The 18,778-nt window shown below is 32.9% G+C and overlaps 2 protein-coding genes across 8 annotated transcripts; both read left to right on the top strand.

The window, feature by feature from the left end:
- Positions 1 to 211: 211 nt before the first annotated feature.
- On the top strand, positions 212 to 7,329 carry LOC141671954 (uncharacterized). 7 transcript variants are annotated; one of them, XM_074478414.1, is made up of 7 exons: positions 212 to 348; positions 446 to 492; positions 697 to 753; positions 4,874 to 4,948; positions 5,030 to 5,385; positions 6,012 to 6,089; positions 6,939 to 7,325. In XM_074478414.1, exons 4-6 carry the CDS (start codon positions 4,877 to 4,879, stop codon positions 6,040 to 6,042), a joined length of 459 nt encoding a protein of 152 aa, XP_074334515.1. In that variant the 5' UTR covers positions 212 to 348; positions 446 to 492; positions 697 to 753; positions 4,874 to 4,876; the 3' UTR covers positions 6,043 to 6,089; positions 6,939 to 7,325. The 7 variants fall into 7 exon arrangements, with proteins under 7 accessions (XP_074334515.1, XP_074334516.1, XP_074334521.1 ...); XM_074478415.1 differs by lacking the exon at positions 697 to 753; XM_074478420.1 differs by lacking the exon at positions 4,874 to 4,948 and having other exon boundaries at positions 6,939 to 7,324.
- A 2,461-nt stretch (positions 7,330 to 9,790) lies between these two features.
- On the top strand, positions 9,791 to 18,631 carry LOC141671951 (potassium transporter 2). Its single transcript, XM_074478409.1, has 9 exons — positions 9,791 to 9,955; positions 10,189 to 10,423; positions 10,512 to 10,757; positions 10,836 to 10,883; positions 12,429 to 12,689; positions 15,480 to 15,532; positions 15,748 to 15,865; positions 16,723 to 16,977; positions 17,316 to 18,631. Exons 1-9 carry the CDS (start codon positions 9,917 to 9,919, stop codon positions 18,410 to 18,412), a joined length of 2,352 nt encoding a protein of 783 aa, XP_074334510.1. The 5' UTR covers positions 9,791 to 9,916; the 3' UTR covers positions 18,413 to 18,631.
- The last annotated feature ends 147 nt before the right edge of the window (positions 18,632 to 18,778 follow it).

Below are 18,778 nucleotides of genomic sequence, written 5' to 3'. Positions count from 1 at the left end.
ACCCAAACTAACCATTCTATTGGGCCGGGTTGTAAAACCGCTAAAACGCCAACCCGACCCGCCTCTTCTGTATAACTCGTGCCGTGCACAAAATCATGAGGCTTAGAAATGGGTGTTTTACGAGCCCTAGCTGTTACGAAAAAGAGAAGCGTAGGTAGCTGTACTTTTCAGCCGGGATTGCAGACGACGTTTAGTCTGCCGGAGCTAGCATACGACTATGGTGATCTTGAACCGGTGAGATAATGAAGCTGCATCACCACACCTATATCACCAACTACAACAAAGCCCTAGATCAGCTCCATGCTGCCATCTCCAAATCTGATTCTAAAATACTATTTGCCAAACTTGGTCTCTCTCTCTCTCTCTCTATCCCACACACATACACAATTATGTACTAATAGTAGTATACATGTCTGTTCATTTTAAATCATTCTTTCTGAAGCAGGTCATATCAATCACTCAATTTTTTGAAATAATTTGGCTCCGGGTAAGGTATGTTTTTCCCTTTCCATACTTGGGACTAATTATCGGACAAGTAATACAATCCGATTTGGTTCTTTAGAGGCATTAGTTCAAAAGATGATTCTGGATGGGTTGTATGTTTAATAATCTGTAATTTGGTATTTTACATGCCATTTGCTTGTTATCTGATACTAAAATGTATGTGCGTCTTCTTGTTCTTTTTTGCCACAACAGTGGCTTGGTTTGGACAAAGAACTGAAAAGGCTTGTGGTACAAACCACTGCAAATCAGGTATCATATGCAATAACCTTAATTTCAATTCATAACCATTATCAAATATACTTATCCACTACCATAACAATCAAGGAAAGTATTGTTTAATTCTAATCAAAGAAACTTCTAAATGTTTTGAATCTAACTCTAAAGTTGTGTTTGCGGTAATGCCTTTGTCGCAGTAGATTCACAGCTTTATTCCCCAATCTACCATTCACATCCCTACGTAAACTTTAAAAGTTTCTCCATGAATGACCTTTTATGCTCATGTACTCAAAAACGGGCAAATATTGTGACCTTTTTATAATATCCCACCTAGAGTTATGTGGTTGCATCAATAAAAGTAAATTTACCGAAATTGACGTTTTGTTGCACGAGATATATCCATTCTCAAAATCAAGTATATCATTGGTTTTTTTGATACATTTTATCCTTGCAGAAAATAGGAAGTATGGTTTGTCCTGTAAAACATTAAAGTTCAGGGTTAAAGGCATTAACTGTTTTTTTTGGAATTCTGGCCTGTTTTTCAGTTTTTTTTTATAAGCATATGGCAGAGGGTACTGAATAATTCTAGTTATATTTTATGCACAATATATTAGTCAGGATAACAAGATTATAAAGGCTTCCTGATGTGGAACAAAGAATCAAAATATTAGTGTGTTGATAATTATGTTATTATTTAGGATAATAATAATTTATTGATCATTTTCCATTAATATTTAAAAGTCTATACATTTATATATTTTACACGATTATATTTTCAAATTAATTATATTATGTTTTTAAGAAGATTTGTATTAGATAGATTTTAAAATTTTATTATAGGAAATAAAGAGTTTATAAATTTAAAAGAGTTAAATGAAACAAAACCTAATTGGAGTTAAAAGAACTAAGAAAAAGAATTTTTTGGGTTCGAAGATTAATTCTATTTTATATTGAATTGGATTTGTATTACATAGATTTTAATTTTTTAATTTTTATTATTATATAAGAAATAATTCGTTAATTTGAAAGATTTAAGAAAAAAGAATCATATTGGAGTTTAACTAAATAAGAAAATAAATTTACTCGGTTTCAAGTGTTCCATTTATTATAAAGGCTCTATCTAAATTTCTAGAAGTTGGATTGTGCGAAACGCACGTCAGAATCTTTAATTAAATGATGGTTTTCAAAGCATTATCCAACTAAAACTATCCAAAAATTAAAAAGATAGTGTTACATTTGAGTTAATTAACTGAAAAATGTATATGTGTTAATTGAAAAAAATATTGGTTAGTTATTAATAATTATAGTATTATTATTCTATTTTATTAGATACACCCGCCTGTGATATGTTTGGAAAAAGAGGTGTTTTAGTTGGAAAAAATAGAAAAGGTAACATGTTGAAGTTGAAAAAAGTTATTTGCATTTTCAATAGCGTGATACTTTCATAAAGAATTGTTTTAGTTGGAAAAAATAGAAAAGGTAACATGTTTAAGTTGAAAAAAAGTAAGTGGTTAGTTATTAGTAACAATAATATTATCATTAAATAAATGACCGAAAACCATTAAACCTAACTTTCAATGTTTCGAATTTTATACTATAATGTTTACTTGAGTTGAAGAAAAACACAAATTTTTGAGCAAAATTAATACGTAGTACGTACTCCCTCTGTCCCATCCAATTGTATAATTTTTTTTAATGTTCGACACGCATTTTAAGATGAATAAAAAATATACTTCCATAATTCATTTATGCAAGTATGTTATAAAGGAGCATTAAAATGCGTGCCGACTCCCCGTACTTAACATGGTATTAGAGCTCAGTTTAGGGAAGGACTCGGGTTCGAGTCCCCCACCCCCATTTATTTAATTTAAATATTTGTTGTTGGTATTGATATTGATATTGGTCGTATTTGTTGTTGGCAATCGTAACGAAAAGTATCGTACGATTGAGGGGGAGTGTTAAAGAGTATAAGATCCTGTTCGGGCCTTCCTATACCACCTTAAGTATACTTCCCATACTGAACGGAACGGTAGAAAATTCAATACAATATATACAATAGGATATAATGTCCATTTTGTTTTGTCTTTCAAAATAAATGAAACGATGATGATACTCTTAGTATATGTTACCCGGACTCAATCAGAAGTGTCCAATATGGTACGTGCAAGTTTGGACCGAGTGTTCACGTTCGAGGGTCAAGTGTCTCACACAGGTATTTTAAGGTAACATGAAGAGTCCGAGTAAGATAGCATTTAATATTTATTGAAAATACAAGATGTAAATACAACATCGAAAATTAAGTATAGGGAACATGATCTAGCATGAACAATTACAATTTACGAACACTTGATATTTATTATTTTATTATATTTTGATTAATTATAGTTTAGTAGTACTATATATGTATCAAAAATTACAAAAGTTGGTCAAATAATGACGTAATGTTTAGGACATTTAAGTGGAATTGAATGTACAATTCTTTTGCGAGACGTTATGTTAATTTATTTTGTAGTTTACAAACTTATTCACAATTATGTAGCACAATTTATAAATATTTTATTCACGCTGTGTATGCTTATTCTGCACTATATACACTTGTTCAACACTATATTTGCAAGTATAACACGGTTTTGCACTATGTTCTATAAGGATAAACACTGTATGCACTATGTTCAGCAAGTTGAACAAAATGTTTGTGAACATGTTCATAGATAGTTTTGTATTTTGTAGATTGTTCCTGCACTATATATACTTGTTCGATACTGTGTTTTGCAAGCTAAACAATATGTTTCTAAGATAGGACAATGTAAAAAAAATTATGTGAATGTTCAGAGTACTATTCTGGAATTTTTTTCAGGGTTGTTAGGACGAATTGAATTAAATAAGGATAGATATTTGTTATTTTGAAAATGAGAAGTATAAGGACCCATCTGGGTTTTCTTAAAAATGTAACTTATGACTTAAAGTTGAAAGGTGTTATATAAGTGATATAAACATCGTAACTTATAAGTTATTTAGGTGTTGGGATAAATTTACGTATATGTTATAAGTTGATAATGTGTTAAATATCTTTAAAGAATATAAATAAAAAAGAGAAAATTAATAAATAAGAATAATGACTTCGGGATAAAATTTAATAATATACACTAGTTATCTCGACGATAATAAAATTATACTTTTGATCCGGCCTAAAATCATTAATTAATATTTTTAATACATGAATATGAAATATAACATATGTATTTTAAATTGGAATTTTTATTTTTTAGCTATACATTCAAATCACATCAAGTTGTGCGCAAAAAACATTTAGTCAAACACTCTATATTATTGTCTAAAGAGTACTAAACAAATCTAATCACCCCTGAATTACCTAACTACAGCTAAACTGAAGAATGGTATCGAGATGGTACATAATTATTAACTTTGTATTTTATGTCATTTTAGCCCAATATATGATCATTTCCAATATTTGCCAAATGATCCAAGTTCTGTTGGAATGGGCTTTAGCCCATTTATGGTGAGAATATTGGAATCCAAAACAGGCACTAAGCCTGTAACTAACTTATTGATGTGACACTAATGTGACGTAATTTGGAAATGTGTATTTAATGTATGTGTTTTCTTTTATTGCATGTCTCTTTAACAAATATTTGTTACACAATAGCATTGAAATAGCTTTACAAGGTGGAAGTATCAACGAAGTTCATTTCTTATATAATCCAGTGGTTTTAGAGAGGTCTTAAAGGTCTCCAACTAGGCAACTCAAATTATACATTTACCTATATGTTTATGTGGGACTAGTAATATGTGAGACTAGTAGATTATTAAAAGAGTTTTTTTTATTATTATATGCCTAATTAATTACGGGCCTTAGCCCATTATTTTATGTTTTAGGGTTTCTATTCCGTGTTTAAGTCATGTAACCTTCGCATATTACCGCGGACTTGATTGTTGGAATATTATTGATATTGAGTTGGGTCTATTTCATGGGTGCAATCTATGTACCCTTGGGGTAGTGGGTGTTCTGCCGTTCATCCACCCAGACTTATCTTATCTATTTAGTTTTATGTTAAAAATTTTATTTTGAAAAGTTTTCCTCCGATTTTGTGTTGAAATCGGGTCAAACTCGGGTTGACTTCCAAATTTGCAGAAAATGGCATTGAAAATAGTTAGTTTAACTTCTAGTTCTTCTGGATGTGAAAGGAATTGGAGCACTTTTGAGGGGGTAATTTACTTGGATGTTTTCTTCATATGTTCCCTCTGTAACTTGTTTATTTATTTACTAACTATAGTATATATTTTGTAGATTCATACCAAGAAGAGAAATAGATTAGATGTGGAGAGGCTGCACAATCTTATTTATGTGCAATTTAATGCAAAGCTATTAAATAAAAAGAATAAGAAGAAGGATAATTGTAATCGTGATGTATTGCTGGCTAATGACGCAATTATGGCACAAGGTTGGATTGTTGAAGGCGGTGACAATGATGAAGAAGTTCCACCAGATTCTACCACTGGTGTGGATTACAACGAAGGCGAATTTATTGGATTACCCTTTGTCGTTCCTAGAAGAGCTGTTAGAGAGCTTGACGAAGATGATTTCGAGTCCGAAGTTGAAGTGGATGATGATATCATATTTGATGAATTTGATCAAGAGAGATGGTAAAATTTCAGATGAATGTACATATAACTATTTTGCAGAAGTTTTTGGACTGGAAGCAGTATTTTGTTTTGCTTTTTTTGGAGGTTAAACATTGGAATCGTGTTTATTAAGCTTATCACCATAGCAGGATTATTTATCTGATTTGCTATTAGGCTGCTGCCAAAACAACTCCTTGTGACATAATTCTATTAGGCTATCACTTGTTGGTTTTTTATGCTAGCTCTGCAAATCTACTGTATTAGTATATTTGGGTGCATTGAGATAGCTCTAAAATTGGTAAACTGCATAAAAATTTAATTATATAATTTTTATGAAAAGTTAAAAACTTAATAAATAATATTATTAAAATTTAATATATATTTTTTACTCCGATTTTTCAACCGAGTACTCTTTCCGAGTACTCCGTACTCCATCCCTTTGCCGAGCCGAACCGAGTTCCGAGTTTTAGAACAGTGGTTACAAGACATATAAGGTCTCATGGATCCTAATAGTCTAGGGACACGACTCGGTTCAACGAGTCACACCCTATACTATACTGAAAAGTGACAGTTTTTTAAAATGTTGCATATGATGTTACTTTTGGTTGGTTAAGTTTTAGAATTGAACTTGTGATATTGTAATACAGGACCCGCTGGTTAGCATTGGAGCTAATTTGACCCCGCTGCTTGGTATTGATGTATGGGAACATGCATATTACTTGTAGGTATTAGATCTTCAGAAGCTCTTGATTTTTCTGCAATTTTTATACGAGTCTATGTCTCTATGAAGCTGCCTATAAAGGGCATTGAGGTGTTTTATTCTCATTGATGTGTCCGCCATGGTTAATCTGCAAATTCCTTTATATATGAATGAATATGATATCATGTAGGTAATTAATACAAAGGGAATTTATAGCAACATTTTATTTTTCTGGTCTAATTTTATTGTCTTCTGTAAGAGGTGTTGTGCAGTTGCCCTTTTTGTTGTTTGACTTGCTGCTGCTCCTACTTGGTAAATGGTTTAACGTAGTATGATATACTTATATTGAAGAGATCAAGCAGTGCTGATATCTTTCTCGTGTGGATCCAATGTAGTGTATATGGTTTATTTATTGGATGACTAGTTTTTATGGCACTTGTTGTAAGCCTGAAGTCAGGTCTTGTTGTGCTCTTCTCACATAATAGTATCAGTAAACGATCTTCAAAATTATTAAAGTGACCCCTTTGAGTTCCGAAGTACTCTTGAGTTTGGCTTTATAGTTCTGTACATTTTTTATCACCCAATATCTAAACTTAAATCCATATATATCTATTATGAATGTGATACAAATAGGAGTGCTGGTATGCAGGAGTTTTCAGTTGATTGCTGACTTGTACAGATTTTGATCTATCTAGAGTGTAGTGCTTAGAATTGAATCAAACTTCTTTAAAGTATTGGTCTCTTGAAACTTGTCAATACTTCTTTGCATGTTAGCTTGAGTGATCAGTAAATATTTTTAATTGGATTTTCAGTTTTGACCCTTTTTTCCCTGCTACATCAGTGATTGATATATATTTCTTGTTAAACACTGCAGTACAAAAATGTTAAACCAGATTACCTGAAGAATATATGGATAGTCATGGACTGGAAATATGCGGGTGCAGTTTATAAGAAAAAGTGCCCTTCAACTTGATACAAAGTACAAACAGCATCTTTGAGGAGCTGTTGGAGGGAGTGTAGCTGTTCTGTGAAGATATATAGTGAATAAAGGATGTTGAGGGCGTCATTTTTGCTAGTTCTTGTTTCTTGTATGTACATCCTAAAGTTTATCTAAATTTCATTTATAAAAATTCTAAAGGAAGTATCAATCAGGCCTAAGTAGTTTTTTCCCCATAGTGCCTGTAAGGTTTGTACCTCGCATTTTTGTTTTTGATGATTTGGATGCCGTAAATGATGACTCGGGTTTACTCTAGTGAAAAAAAAAAGAAGAGAATATCGTGGTTCCGTTTGTTTGAGGTAGAATATTGTTAGAGACGTGAAGCAAAGCTCCATGAAATTGGAGATGTATCGAATTATCAAAAATGTTGGGGGGTCCATGTCGGAGGAGAGGAAATAGAATGGGGGACTATGTCATGTTCTCCATAAATCAAAAGCATGTGCTTCTGCCTGCCCAACTTCTAAAAATTAAAATGGAAAATAGGCCAGGGGGACAGACATAATAAGCATGAGCATGTATTTTCAGTATTCTGAAAATGGGTCAAGGCGGTGATAAAATGACTCGACTCGGATTTATATGGTGATTTAGATGTTTTTTAAAAAATCGGGTCAAAATTGGAATTAGATGATAAAAAATCGGTCCTAGGCAGAAAATAATTATTTTTTTCTTTTTTTATTTTTATGATTTTAATTCATTAATTTTATAATTTCACCCAATATCGTGCAAATTTCTAATATAAAGTATTGGTAAGAAATAACAAGTAATCTAATATATTTATTTTCTCATTTAAAATAAAAAAAATATGATATATTGTAATTAATTTAGAAGTGTGAATTAAAATATAGTTAATATCGTAAACTTAATAATTATTACATAACGAATGTCAAATGTGTAGACATTGTTCAATATCATTCTAATTTCCTTTGTCAAACAAATATTTGACATATTGATCATTATATAATTACAAAAATTAAAAATAATATTTATATTTTTCCGATTAATCGTCCGATTAATCTCTGACTTGCCAATTAATCTATCGAATATACTCTCACCGTACTAGAAAACGGGGTGTATTATTCCCTCCCCTTTTGTCGTCAGGATTAGGCTGCCCGCTGCTGCTTACGTATTGCTGTATTACTGTACCATTTTGTTTACATGTCATTTTTGGAAAATTTAACATCATGACTGGGTGTTTGAGTTTTCACTGATTCGTATAAAATTTTGCACTGCACTTGGATGCAAATAAATTGTTTTATATTAACTCTCCAAGTTGAGGTTTCAAACCTGCCATAATTGTTTTTATTAGCTTGTTATGTGGTCTGTGGCTCTATTATCTTTATAATATCGCAATATCAAGTTTTTGTGAAAATATTTTATTCGAAATTTACCCATGTATTTTAATAAATATCAAAAACAGTTGTTAATGAGAATCAAACTTATGCTACCTATTTGCAAATTAAACACATCAATCACTTGAACTAGATACACATTTATTTAAAATTTTATAACATTAAGTATTGAGTTAAAATTTATTTATTTATTTTTGGGGAAACATTTTATTCGAAATTACTCTTTTGCCCATGTATTTTAATAAATATAAAAAACAGTTGTTGATGAGAATTAAACCTATGCCCCCTATTTGTAAATTAAACACATCAACCACTTAAGTTAGAGACACATTTGATTAAATTTTTATAACATTAAGTATTGAGTTAGAACTTATTTATTTACACATTTACACGAGGTGTCTCGCCTCATATTAAATTTTATATTTATTTTAATATTTATATAAAACATAATAATTTGAGAATTGATTTAATAACTCATTTCGATATGTTAACTTTACACTTACAACAAACACATAACTTCAACTACTTGAGGTAGGAGCTCCTTTGATTATATTTTGATAAAATCAAATATTGAGTTACATACTTCTTACTTTATTTTGGTTGATTAAACCTATATAATTTAATATTTATATAGAATAAAATTATTTTAAGACTTGGATAATTAGCTGATTACAATATAATAACTTTATACTCATGTGCAACAATGAGATTAGAATTTTTTTTTAATCCATACATTAAATAAATAATTTCTTGTTGATAATATATTATCATATTAACTTGTTGATAATATCTTACTATATAATAATAATTTATTAATTATTGAAACACGGATAATTAACTCACATCGAGATACTAACTTTATATTCATGTAACAACTAAGGGTATAATCAATCCGAATCGAGTCGAAAACTATCAAGTTCAAACTCGATTAAAAATGATAGGGTCCGAGTACAAACTCGAATTCAACCGAATCTTAAATTTCAAACTCGTAAAAACTAGTTTTATAAAGCTAGTTTTTAATTATTACTGACATATGATATATGAGAGGACTTCAAATTAACAAATGTAAAAGTATTACATTAAATGAGACATATAACAACTTCTAATAATATATATTAAAATGATGAATCAAACCGAGAAAACAGTTAGATAATAAAAAAACAAGCTTTTTCACACATATTTCAAAAAAGCGAGATTTAGTGTTATAAAATCTTGTACTACTTAACAATTAAATTTATACATAAAAAAAAAAAAGAAAAGACCTTTTGATTCTAACCGTTATTCAATCATTTAAATTATTATGTATTTACATTACAGTAAATTTCAACCTCTGGAGTCTGGACTGTAAATATGCTCGCTCTGTTTTTTATTTTGTGTCTGTTTGTTTTTCTTACCAACTAGCTAAGGTAGGCAAATGCTACTGAAACTTGGTGGGTCTATTTAGTTTATCTTGTTCTGCAATAAGATTGAAATATCTCAAAACTCATCTGATATGTGGGAAGGACTATGGATCTTGAAAATGCCAAATCTTGGAGGTCATCAAGGGTTTGTTTTCCTGTTCATTATTCTTCTAACTCCTTTATATATTTCACTAAATAATATGTATGCTTCATACCTGATAGTTTAGCATATATATCTGTATTACATATGCCGGGGCTGTTCTCACACACATTTATGTTATGTAGTTTAGTTTTGAGGATGGAATTTGCTATCTATCAACTCAACATATATAAACTCATCAACTGTTATTTAAACTTCTATTAATGTGATATATTCAGAAGGATTCTTGGAAGACCACCCTGCTATTAGCCTATCAAAGTCTTGGTGTAGTTTATGGGGATCTCAGCATTTCCCCTCTTTATGTTTACAAGAGCACCTTTGCCGATGATATTCATCACTCCGACACTAATGAAGAGATTTTTGGTGTTCTTTCCTTTGTTTTTTGGACTCTAACGCTAGTTCCCCTATTCAAGTATGTCTTTGTTGTTCTAAGAGCCGATGACAATGGAGAGGGTAAGCACACACTAGTACTACTAGTACCATATGCATTCTCATCAAACAATAAGTTTCCGTGTTTTTGCATAACATCCACTTACTCCAGGTGGCACTTTTGCACTATATTCCTTAATCTGCCGACACGCCAACGTTGGCCTTCTTCCAAACCGCCAACTTGCTGATGAAGCATTATCAACCTATGTTATGGAGCAACCTACCGAGAGGAAAAGTAGCTTGAGAATAAGAGTGTTTCTTGAGAGCCACAAGTCCTTGCATACTGCTTTGCTTATCTTGGTTCTACTTGGTACTTGTATGGTAATTGGGGATGGACTTCTCACTCCAACCATATCAGGCAAGTTCTTTGTTTTCCTTAACCGCGCCTCATTATCTTTTCTGTCATTTGCTGACATGCGACCAATTTCGCCTTCAGTTTTCTCTGCAGTTTCTGGGCTTGAGTTGTCAATGGAACACCACCAATGTAAGTTTTTCTGAATTAAGTTACATACTAATCTTGATTGTGTTTCATTTGTTCCTCAAGCTGCTCATTCTGATCTTATGGCCTAGCTGTCTCAAATTATGTTATAACCAAAAAATCTTTAAACTGTACATTTGCATCGAATCAATGTGTTCCAAACCCATTACCACGCTCTAATAAGTAATGTGTTATAATCTACTGTACTCTTTTCTTACCATCCTAAGTAGATTGGTTGGTGATATGTATTTGGGCACACTGCCTCTCAAATAGCCCGTAATTCAAGTTACCCAAATTGATCAAGTTATGAACATTAATCTTTTTGGCCCGGGATGTGAAGACTGAAGATCATATTGTTTTAATCAAATTGTGGCGTGAAATGGTAATTCCTTTTCAGTTTGCAGTGAACTTGTTGAATAGGAATGTAAGTACTCCATTCTCCAGGACTACCAGCAAACTATGTAAAATTCTAAAACAGAAGGTTTTCTTTTCTTCTTATTGTTGATCAGAAAGTTGAAAATAAGCACACATGCATGCCTTCATTGAGGCTTAAACCCTAGACCTCTTAGTAACAAAAGAAGAGGGGTATCCACTAGGCCACATTTTGGCGCAGCTCCAGTTACACAGATGTCACATGCTTTCAGTGGTTAGAAACCTTTTTTTTTCTTTTTCTTTTTTGTGATTTGAGAGCTCTCCCTTGTTTGGTAGTGAAATAAGCCAACCAAACTGGAGTGTAATTTGTGTCTTGCCTCTGGATTAGAGGTTTACATATAGAAACTAAAGTTTTCGCCAATCCGAATCTATTGTGAACACTGTACGCCCAAGGAAATGGTACGCGATTTCACAAAAGCACTTAACCCCGTGCATTTTCAGTACCAAACATGCTATCTTAATTGATTGTACATGATAGATTGATTAGCTTTAAGAATGTACAAAGACACAATTACTCTGGTGGCATATATTTGTCAGTGGCTCTAGTTAGCAGGTTCTTCATCTGCTTAGCTTCTGAAAACGTTGCTAGCACCACTAATTTCGCAACATCATTTTGATTGGATAAGCAGTAGGTAGATAAGTTATGCATCGGCTATCCACCAATGCTACTTGAGAGTCGGGTTATGAGTCCTCAATACTACTGTTGGCTAGAAAAAAAATTATTTTTTGGCTTTTTTTGTTTCTGCTATTGCCTTCTAACTATTGCCACATAATTGAGAGAAAGTAGAAACCTTCCTTGGGAATGTTCTCGTATTTTACATAAATGATGAGTTCTTAAAATTAAGTGTTTTTACTGTCTGCTCATTATGACTTGAAATGTTCTCGAATATTAACATAAATGACAAGTTCTCAATATCAAGTGTTATTAAATGGTTGTGGTGCCATGGATAAATTATTAAATTATGCAGTTTAATCTGTATATTTCAGTACTATGTAAAGTTTGTAAGAAACAATTCATTGTTAAAAATCCTAACAGATATATTTACTTTTGATAAGATGGATTATGACCTCTCTCTTATTTCTTCCATATGTATTTGACAGTTTGTTTCCTATTTGCAGATGCGGTTATTCCAATTACCTGTTTTATACTGGTCTGCCTTTTTGCACTACAACACTATGGCACACATCGTGTAGGTTTCTTTTTTGCACCAATTATCTTGGTCTGGCTACTATGCCTTAGTGGTCTTGGCTTGTACAATATATTCCGCTGGAACCGGCATATCTACAAGGCACTTTCTCCTTACTACATGCTCAAGTTCTTGAAAAAGACAAAAAGGGGAGGATGGATGTCTCTTGGTGGAATATTGTTGTGCATAACAGGTACAAATGGTCAAGAAGCACGTTATTTACGTTGCATTTTATTTATATTTGTTATAAAGTCAGTTGTTTTAGATAATTGTTTTGCCAAGTTGATAATTTTATGAGAATTATGTAGTGGATTGAAGAGTTTGAAGACTTAGTGCGTCATGTGTGTGAATACGTTTTCAACACGCTCTCTTCACATATGTAATATTTTCAAGCAAAAAATTTGGTTATTATACTTAATGATGCAGATTTTGTTATTAACCTTCATGAGCGGCGATATAAGGATCTTTTTTTGTATTACCATAACAATTGAAATTATTTTCTCCATAGAAACAAATTGGCCTTGTTGCATCCATGTTAGGCTTGGTTCAACTTAGACCACTTACATTAGGTTGTGAACTCGTTCTTAGAGCCGAAGCTCAAACAATAATATCTTTACGCTTATCAGATAACTTAAATATAATCAAGAAACAAAAGCTTAAGATAAATAGGCATACCGAGGATTTAGGCTTATGCCAGAGTAAAAATATAGGCCAGAGTCTCGGTTAACTTGTTAATGGCGTCATCTTGGCATTGCCAACGGGACATGGCATCTTGCCTTTGGAAAAAGGTAAGGCATCCTGTCGCCATGTTCTCAGTTCTCATGCCCAAATCAGTTAACCTCCCTTCCTTACACATATTTCCGGTAGCACTCATAGATTTTTTTTGACCCGACAGATTTGAGGTGACTTAACATAATAAGCACTGATGCACGACAGACCCATAAAATCAGCAGGAAACATAATAATTCCTCATATTTAATTCATATAATTCAACTCAGAATAATAATGGAGATTGCAATCATATAAACAAATATTCTATAACTTTAATAAACAAGTAAATTCCAAAATATAATTTTAAGTGATAATTATGAACTAGTAGATATCTACTACCATAATATATAAAAGTAAAATATAGCATATCTTAGAATATTTAAACACCTAAATTATCTACAATTTTATATAATAATTAACAATTAATAACTAAATTTCATGCTCCACAGACCATATCATTTTCCTCTGCCATTGAAAAAAAACTAATCTACAAGTTTTGAATAAGTTAGAGGATCCAATACCATGAGAGAGGAGGAATATCAACGCTATTGTTAGTCACCATGCTTAAAGAATTAGCAACCCCATATGAAAAATCAATATGATCCACCACCTCCATTTTATCATAAATTTCTTGTTCGCAAACAAACTCATCATGCTACATTTGTGGTTCAGTTAAACATTTTTTACGTCTTCAATAGCTGATGAATTTAACTCGGACCTGGTGCTTATCTTCACATGTTTCTGCATTTTAAATCTAGCAGCCATGTGTTTTGATAACTCTAATAATTTTTCTACTAATAATCATTTTAGATCATAGTATATATGCCTCTTTTCATGTAATGTCAGATAATTATAACTAGATAGATGCAGTAATGAAAATAGATCCATTATAGTTTGACATCTTTTAGTAGTATCGAAGTCAATTGCTTCAGGGTTTTCGGAATCCCTCAGACTATTTGGTTAATCTGAAATTAATTCATCTTTATTCTCACCAGATATATGTTTGTAATACTGATCGTTAAGTAAAAGAATTAAAATTAGAAGAGAGATGATTATAAACAAGATTACTTGATATATTCAATTCATAGTATCTCAACAATAAAACCATCCAATGACGGAACTAGTATCTTATTACATATGTGCAAATTATATATTTACAAAACAATACACTTAATTATTAGAATTAGAAAAATATATGACTATTATTCTAAACCTATTTTTCAAAAATTTCAGAGTTTGGCAACTATCGCTATGAATACATAAGCTTACAGCTGCATCAGCAAAGTCAGGCCATACTCCAAAAGAATTTATTGCCAAAAGTTCTTATACTCAACAACTCATCAGTTCCAGAAATAAGTGTTAAGCAAGTCTAACTCTCAACATACCAGTGGCATGCTTACCTGTATCAAATTCCGAGAAATAAGTACTAAGAACTGACACCACATCAAACCCCTGTCTACTAATTCTGATTTACACTTACAACTTGAGTATGCCGCACCATCACTGTTCACAATTATTTATAGGTAACAAATAGCCAGAGTTATATAATAAGTTTATAACATGAAGCCATATCTATATATACCACAGATGATAACGTGTCTCAGCATTAAAAAACTAACCCTGGTATAAGAGATTGTCTTTTGCATTACTGGTTTAAGGAAGCTCGAGTGCTTTAAGATTTGTTACAAATTGACAATGCATGTCTTACTTCACTACAACTCTCTGGCATATAGGAAATTGCTATTACTATGGAAGCTTAATAGTTGGAATTGGAAACCAGAGATGTTATTAGGATACTTCGCACAGTCATCTGCCTTGCAGTTGGCATGTCAAGTCATGAGAGACAATTTTTTATGACTGTTGCCTAAGTCTTGATGAATGAACCAGTAGTAGTATTTATTTTTGGGACGCCGAAGTCCCTTTTTCCTTATTACTTATTAGAAATACATACTTAAATTTTGTAGTACAAGACATAGGATAATTAAATTGATAGGCATAGGTATCTTTTATCATCAACCCTTGAGAAAGAACTATATTATCGTGGCTAAGCACTTCTAGCCTTTAAAAATGAGTTGGCTAATTAATATTCTCTGCTTGCCAGTCGTCGATACTGATACCTGTCTAATCTTGTTTGATTCCAAAAGTTTGTCCTGGAATGTAGTTCTGTGGGGACGTGTGGGTTGCCTAAACAAGTTCTGACCTCTATCTGCAGGTTCAGAAGCAATGTTTGCTGATCTTGGCCACTTCTCATATGCTGCAATTCAGGTACTGCAAGCATAAATTATTATTAATCATTTATTTAAAAACTATTTGAGTCTGGTATTTGGGCTTGTTTGGATATGATTATCAAAGAGATTAATGGTTATGTGATATTAACTGCCAGTAATATAGAACTGTTACATCAAAAGAGGATTTTGTTATCCTTTTAATTATGCGATTTGTGAATTTAGGTTTAGGTCATAATATGTATTCTCTTGCAGATTGCTTTTACTTTGATGGTTTATCCTGCATTAATACTGGCGTATATGGGACAAGCAGCTTACTTATCGAAGAACCACGTCAGTAGCTACCAGATCAGTTATTATGTCTCTGTTCCAGGTACCATCTATTAGTTATCATGATGGATGATGTTAAATGTAAACATATTTATTGTGTGGTTACATAGCGCTGCAATGAGAAAATCAGCTGACCAGACTCTTCCTTTTTCATGTTACTTTTTCGAAATGTTCAAAAGCTAATTGGATAGCAGATTTGACAATCGGTACTCATATTTACTTCAAAAGACGGTAATTTTAGTTTGAAAGATACACACAGAGTCTCAGTTACAAACCGTGTACACAAGCTCTCTCAAGTGCACCTCTTATACCCAGCTTCCAATGTCCACGCATTTGTTTAGGCAATTGTAAATATGTTTATCTGTCGAGTTTGGATCTGTTAAAGGTGCTTACAATCAATTATTATGGGTGTTAATGTGAACAGAAAAACCACCAGACCAAGGCTATAACACCAAACCTGGATCTGCCCATAGATTTTTATGCACTAAGATGAATCAATTTGTTGGTTTTTAGATAAAAAAATTTAAAGCCTTAAACCTTAAGGTGGTAGAGGAAGGCCCCAACAGGATCAAACTCCCCGTCAATCGTAAATATATTTGAATGCCCGGGGTGGGAGGACTCGAACCTGAGACCACTCTCAAAACCAATCGCCATAAATCTTAAGGTAGAGGAAGGCCCCAACATGATCTTATACTCTTCAACATATATTAAGTAGGTGAAAATTGATAACTAATGTATAAAAGATGTTGGTAAATTTTTCTTTTGTATCCTCACGTTAAACTGTTTGAATTTGAACGCACATCTTTTAAAACTATGATTACTCGTGTATAAATTTGGTTATAATCAACTGATAAGAATACTAAATATAATGTTTTATTTGCACTGCAATTATCCATACAGAAAGTGTCAGGTGGCCTGTGCTGATACTAGCCATCCTTGCTTCTGTTGCCGGAAGTCAAGCAATCATCAGTGGAACATTTTCTATCATCAACCAGAGTCAATCACTTGGTTGTTTTCCAAGAGTTAAGGTTGTACACACCTCTGACAAGATACACGGCCAGATCTATATCCCCGAGATTAACTGGATACTCATGATTCTCTGCATTGCTGTAACGATTGGTTTTAGAGACACAAAACACATGGGGAATGCATCAGGTATATTTCAGGTTAATAATCCAAATATGCAACTTACGATTAATCATGATCTAGTGAACAAATGTTTGGATCGTGCAGAAGTCTTTACTCTAATGTTGCATAGCATCACAACCTTCGATTTTTTTTTTGGACTATTGCATGGATGGTAAAAGCATCCTATTTAAAATGAGCATTTTTGGTAATTGCCTTCTGAAACAACTACCAAAAAAAGTTTTACTCGTTCTTCACTTCTTGTAATGTAAAATTATCGATGCTAAGAATCTATGTTTTTCTACTAGTTGATATAATTTAAGGCAACCATTGTAGTTATACATAATCATTGTATTTTTCGGTTGCAGGATTAGCAGTGATGGCAGTAATGCTAGTGACCACATGCCTAACATCTTTGGTCATTATACTGTGTTGGCAGAAATCTCCCATGATAGCTCTTTTGTTTTTACTCTTTTTTGGCTCCATTGAATTGCTCTACTTTTCTGCTTCCCTAATAAAGTTCCTAGAAGGTGCTTGGCTCCCAATCCTCCTCTCCCTCTTCCTTGTGACAATCATGTTTGTTTGGCATTATGCCACTATCAAGAAATACGAATATGATCTACACAATAAGGTTTCCTTGGAATGGCTATTAGCTTTGGGTCCAAGCCTAGGTATTTCTCGTGTGCCTGGCATTGGCCTTGTTTTTACTGATTTAACCTCTGGAATTCCTGCAAATTTCTCACGCTTTGTCACCAACCTCCCTGCCTTTCACCGTGTCCTTGTATTTGTGTGCATAAAATCGGTTCCTGTTCCTTTTGTGCCTCCAGAAGAACGTTATCTTGTAGGTCGCGTAGGTCCTGCAGCTCATCGTTCCTACAGGTGCATTATTCGTTACGGGTACCGAGACGTTCATCAGGATGTTGATTCTTTTGAATCTGAACTTGTTAGGAAGTTGGCTGATTTTATACGATACGAGTTGTGTCGTGTTAATAGAAGAAATGATATATGTTATGAAGATGGCGGATCTCCTTCAGATATATCATCTAGACTAACAGTGATCGGGACTGTGGCTTTCTCTGGTAGCTCAGCATTTGAAGTTGATGAATATGTGCAACCAATAAGTGTATCTATTGGGTTCCCAACAATTGAGAGTGTGACAGATATAACTGAGCTGGAAGCAGTTGGTGCAGCTGAAAGGAGAGTGAGGTTTGCCGTTGGGAATGAATTTGAATCTGATACACAGTTGCGTGAAGAATTAGAAGATTTGTTTGCAGCTCAACAAGCAGGGATCGCGTTCATGCTAGGGCACTCCCATGTGAAAGCGAAACAAGGGTCATCTCTGTTTAAGAAGTTGGCAATTAATTACGGGTACAACTTTATGAGAAGGAACTGTCGAGGGCCAGATGTAGTTCTCAAGGTTCCTCCAGCTTCTTTACTCAAGGTTGGGATGGTGTATGTTGTTTAGCTTCTAAGGAACTAAAGAGCTTCTATCCTTTTATCCAAGAAGAAGAAATAGATATATAAGAGCAGTTGTGCAGAGTTTAGTGAAGTGTAATGATCCAACTATTTGAACCCATGATCTGCTGCTCTTTTTAACCCTTGCATATAATAAGTATTTATATTTAAAGGGCATCTTCGATAAACTCTCAACTTGCTCATTATAAATATTACAAAAAAAATAGTAGCTCCTAGGCAAGAAAAGTTAGGTTTATCTATTAAATTAAACCCCCTTTTTATGTAATTATTTTGTGGTGATAAAGCACCAAGATACTCTTATTTTCGTCAGCTAAATGTCCACGTTGGGTTTATATTTACCACACACAAGGCGTGG

Source organism: Apium graveolens, chromosome 7 (genome assembly GCF_009905375.1).
Source record: "Apium graveolens cultivar Ventura chromosome 7, ASM990537v1, whole genome shotgun sequence".
Classification (NCBI taxonomy): domain Eukaryota; kingdom Viridiplantae; phylum Streptophyta; class Magnoliopsida; order Apiales; family Apiaceae; genus Apium; species Apium graveolens.
Note: the sequence above shows the minus strand (reverse complement) of the source record. Positions and strands in the feature narration are given on the sequence as shown.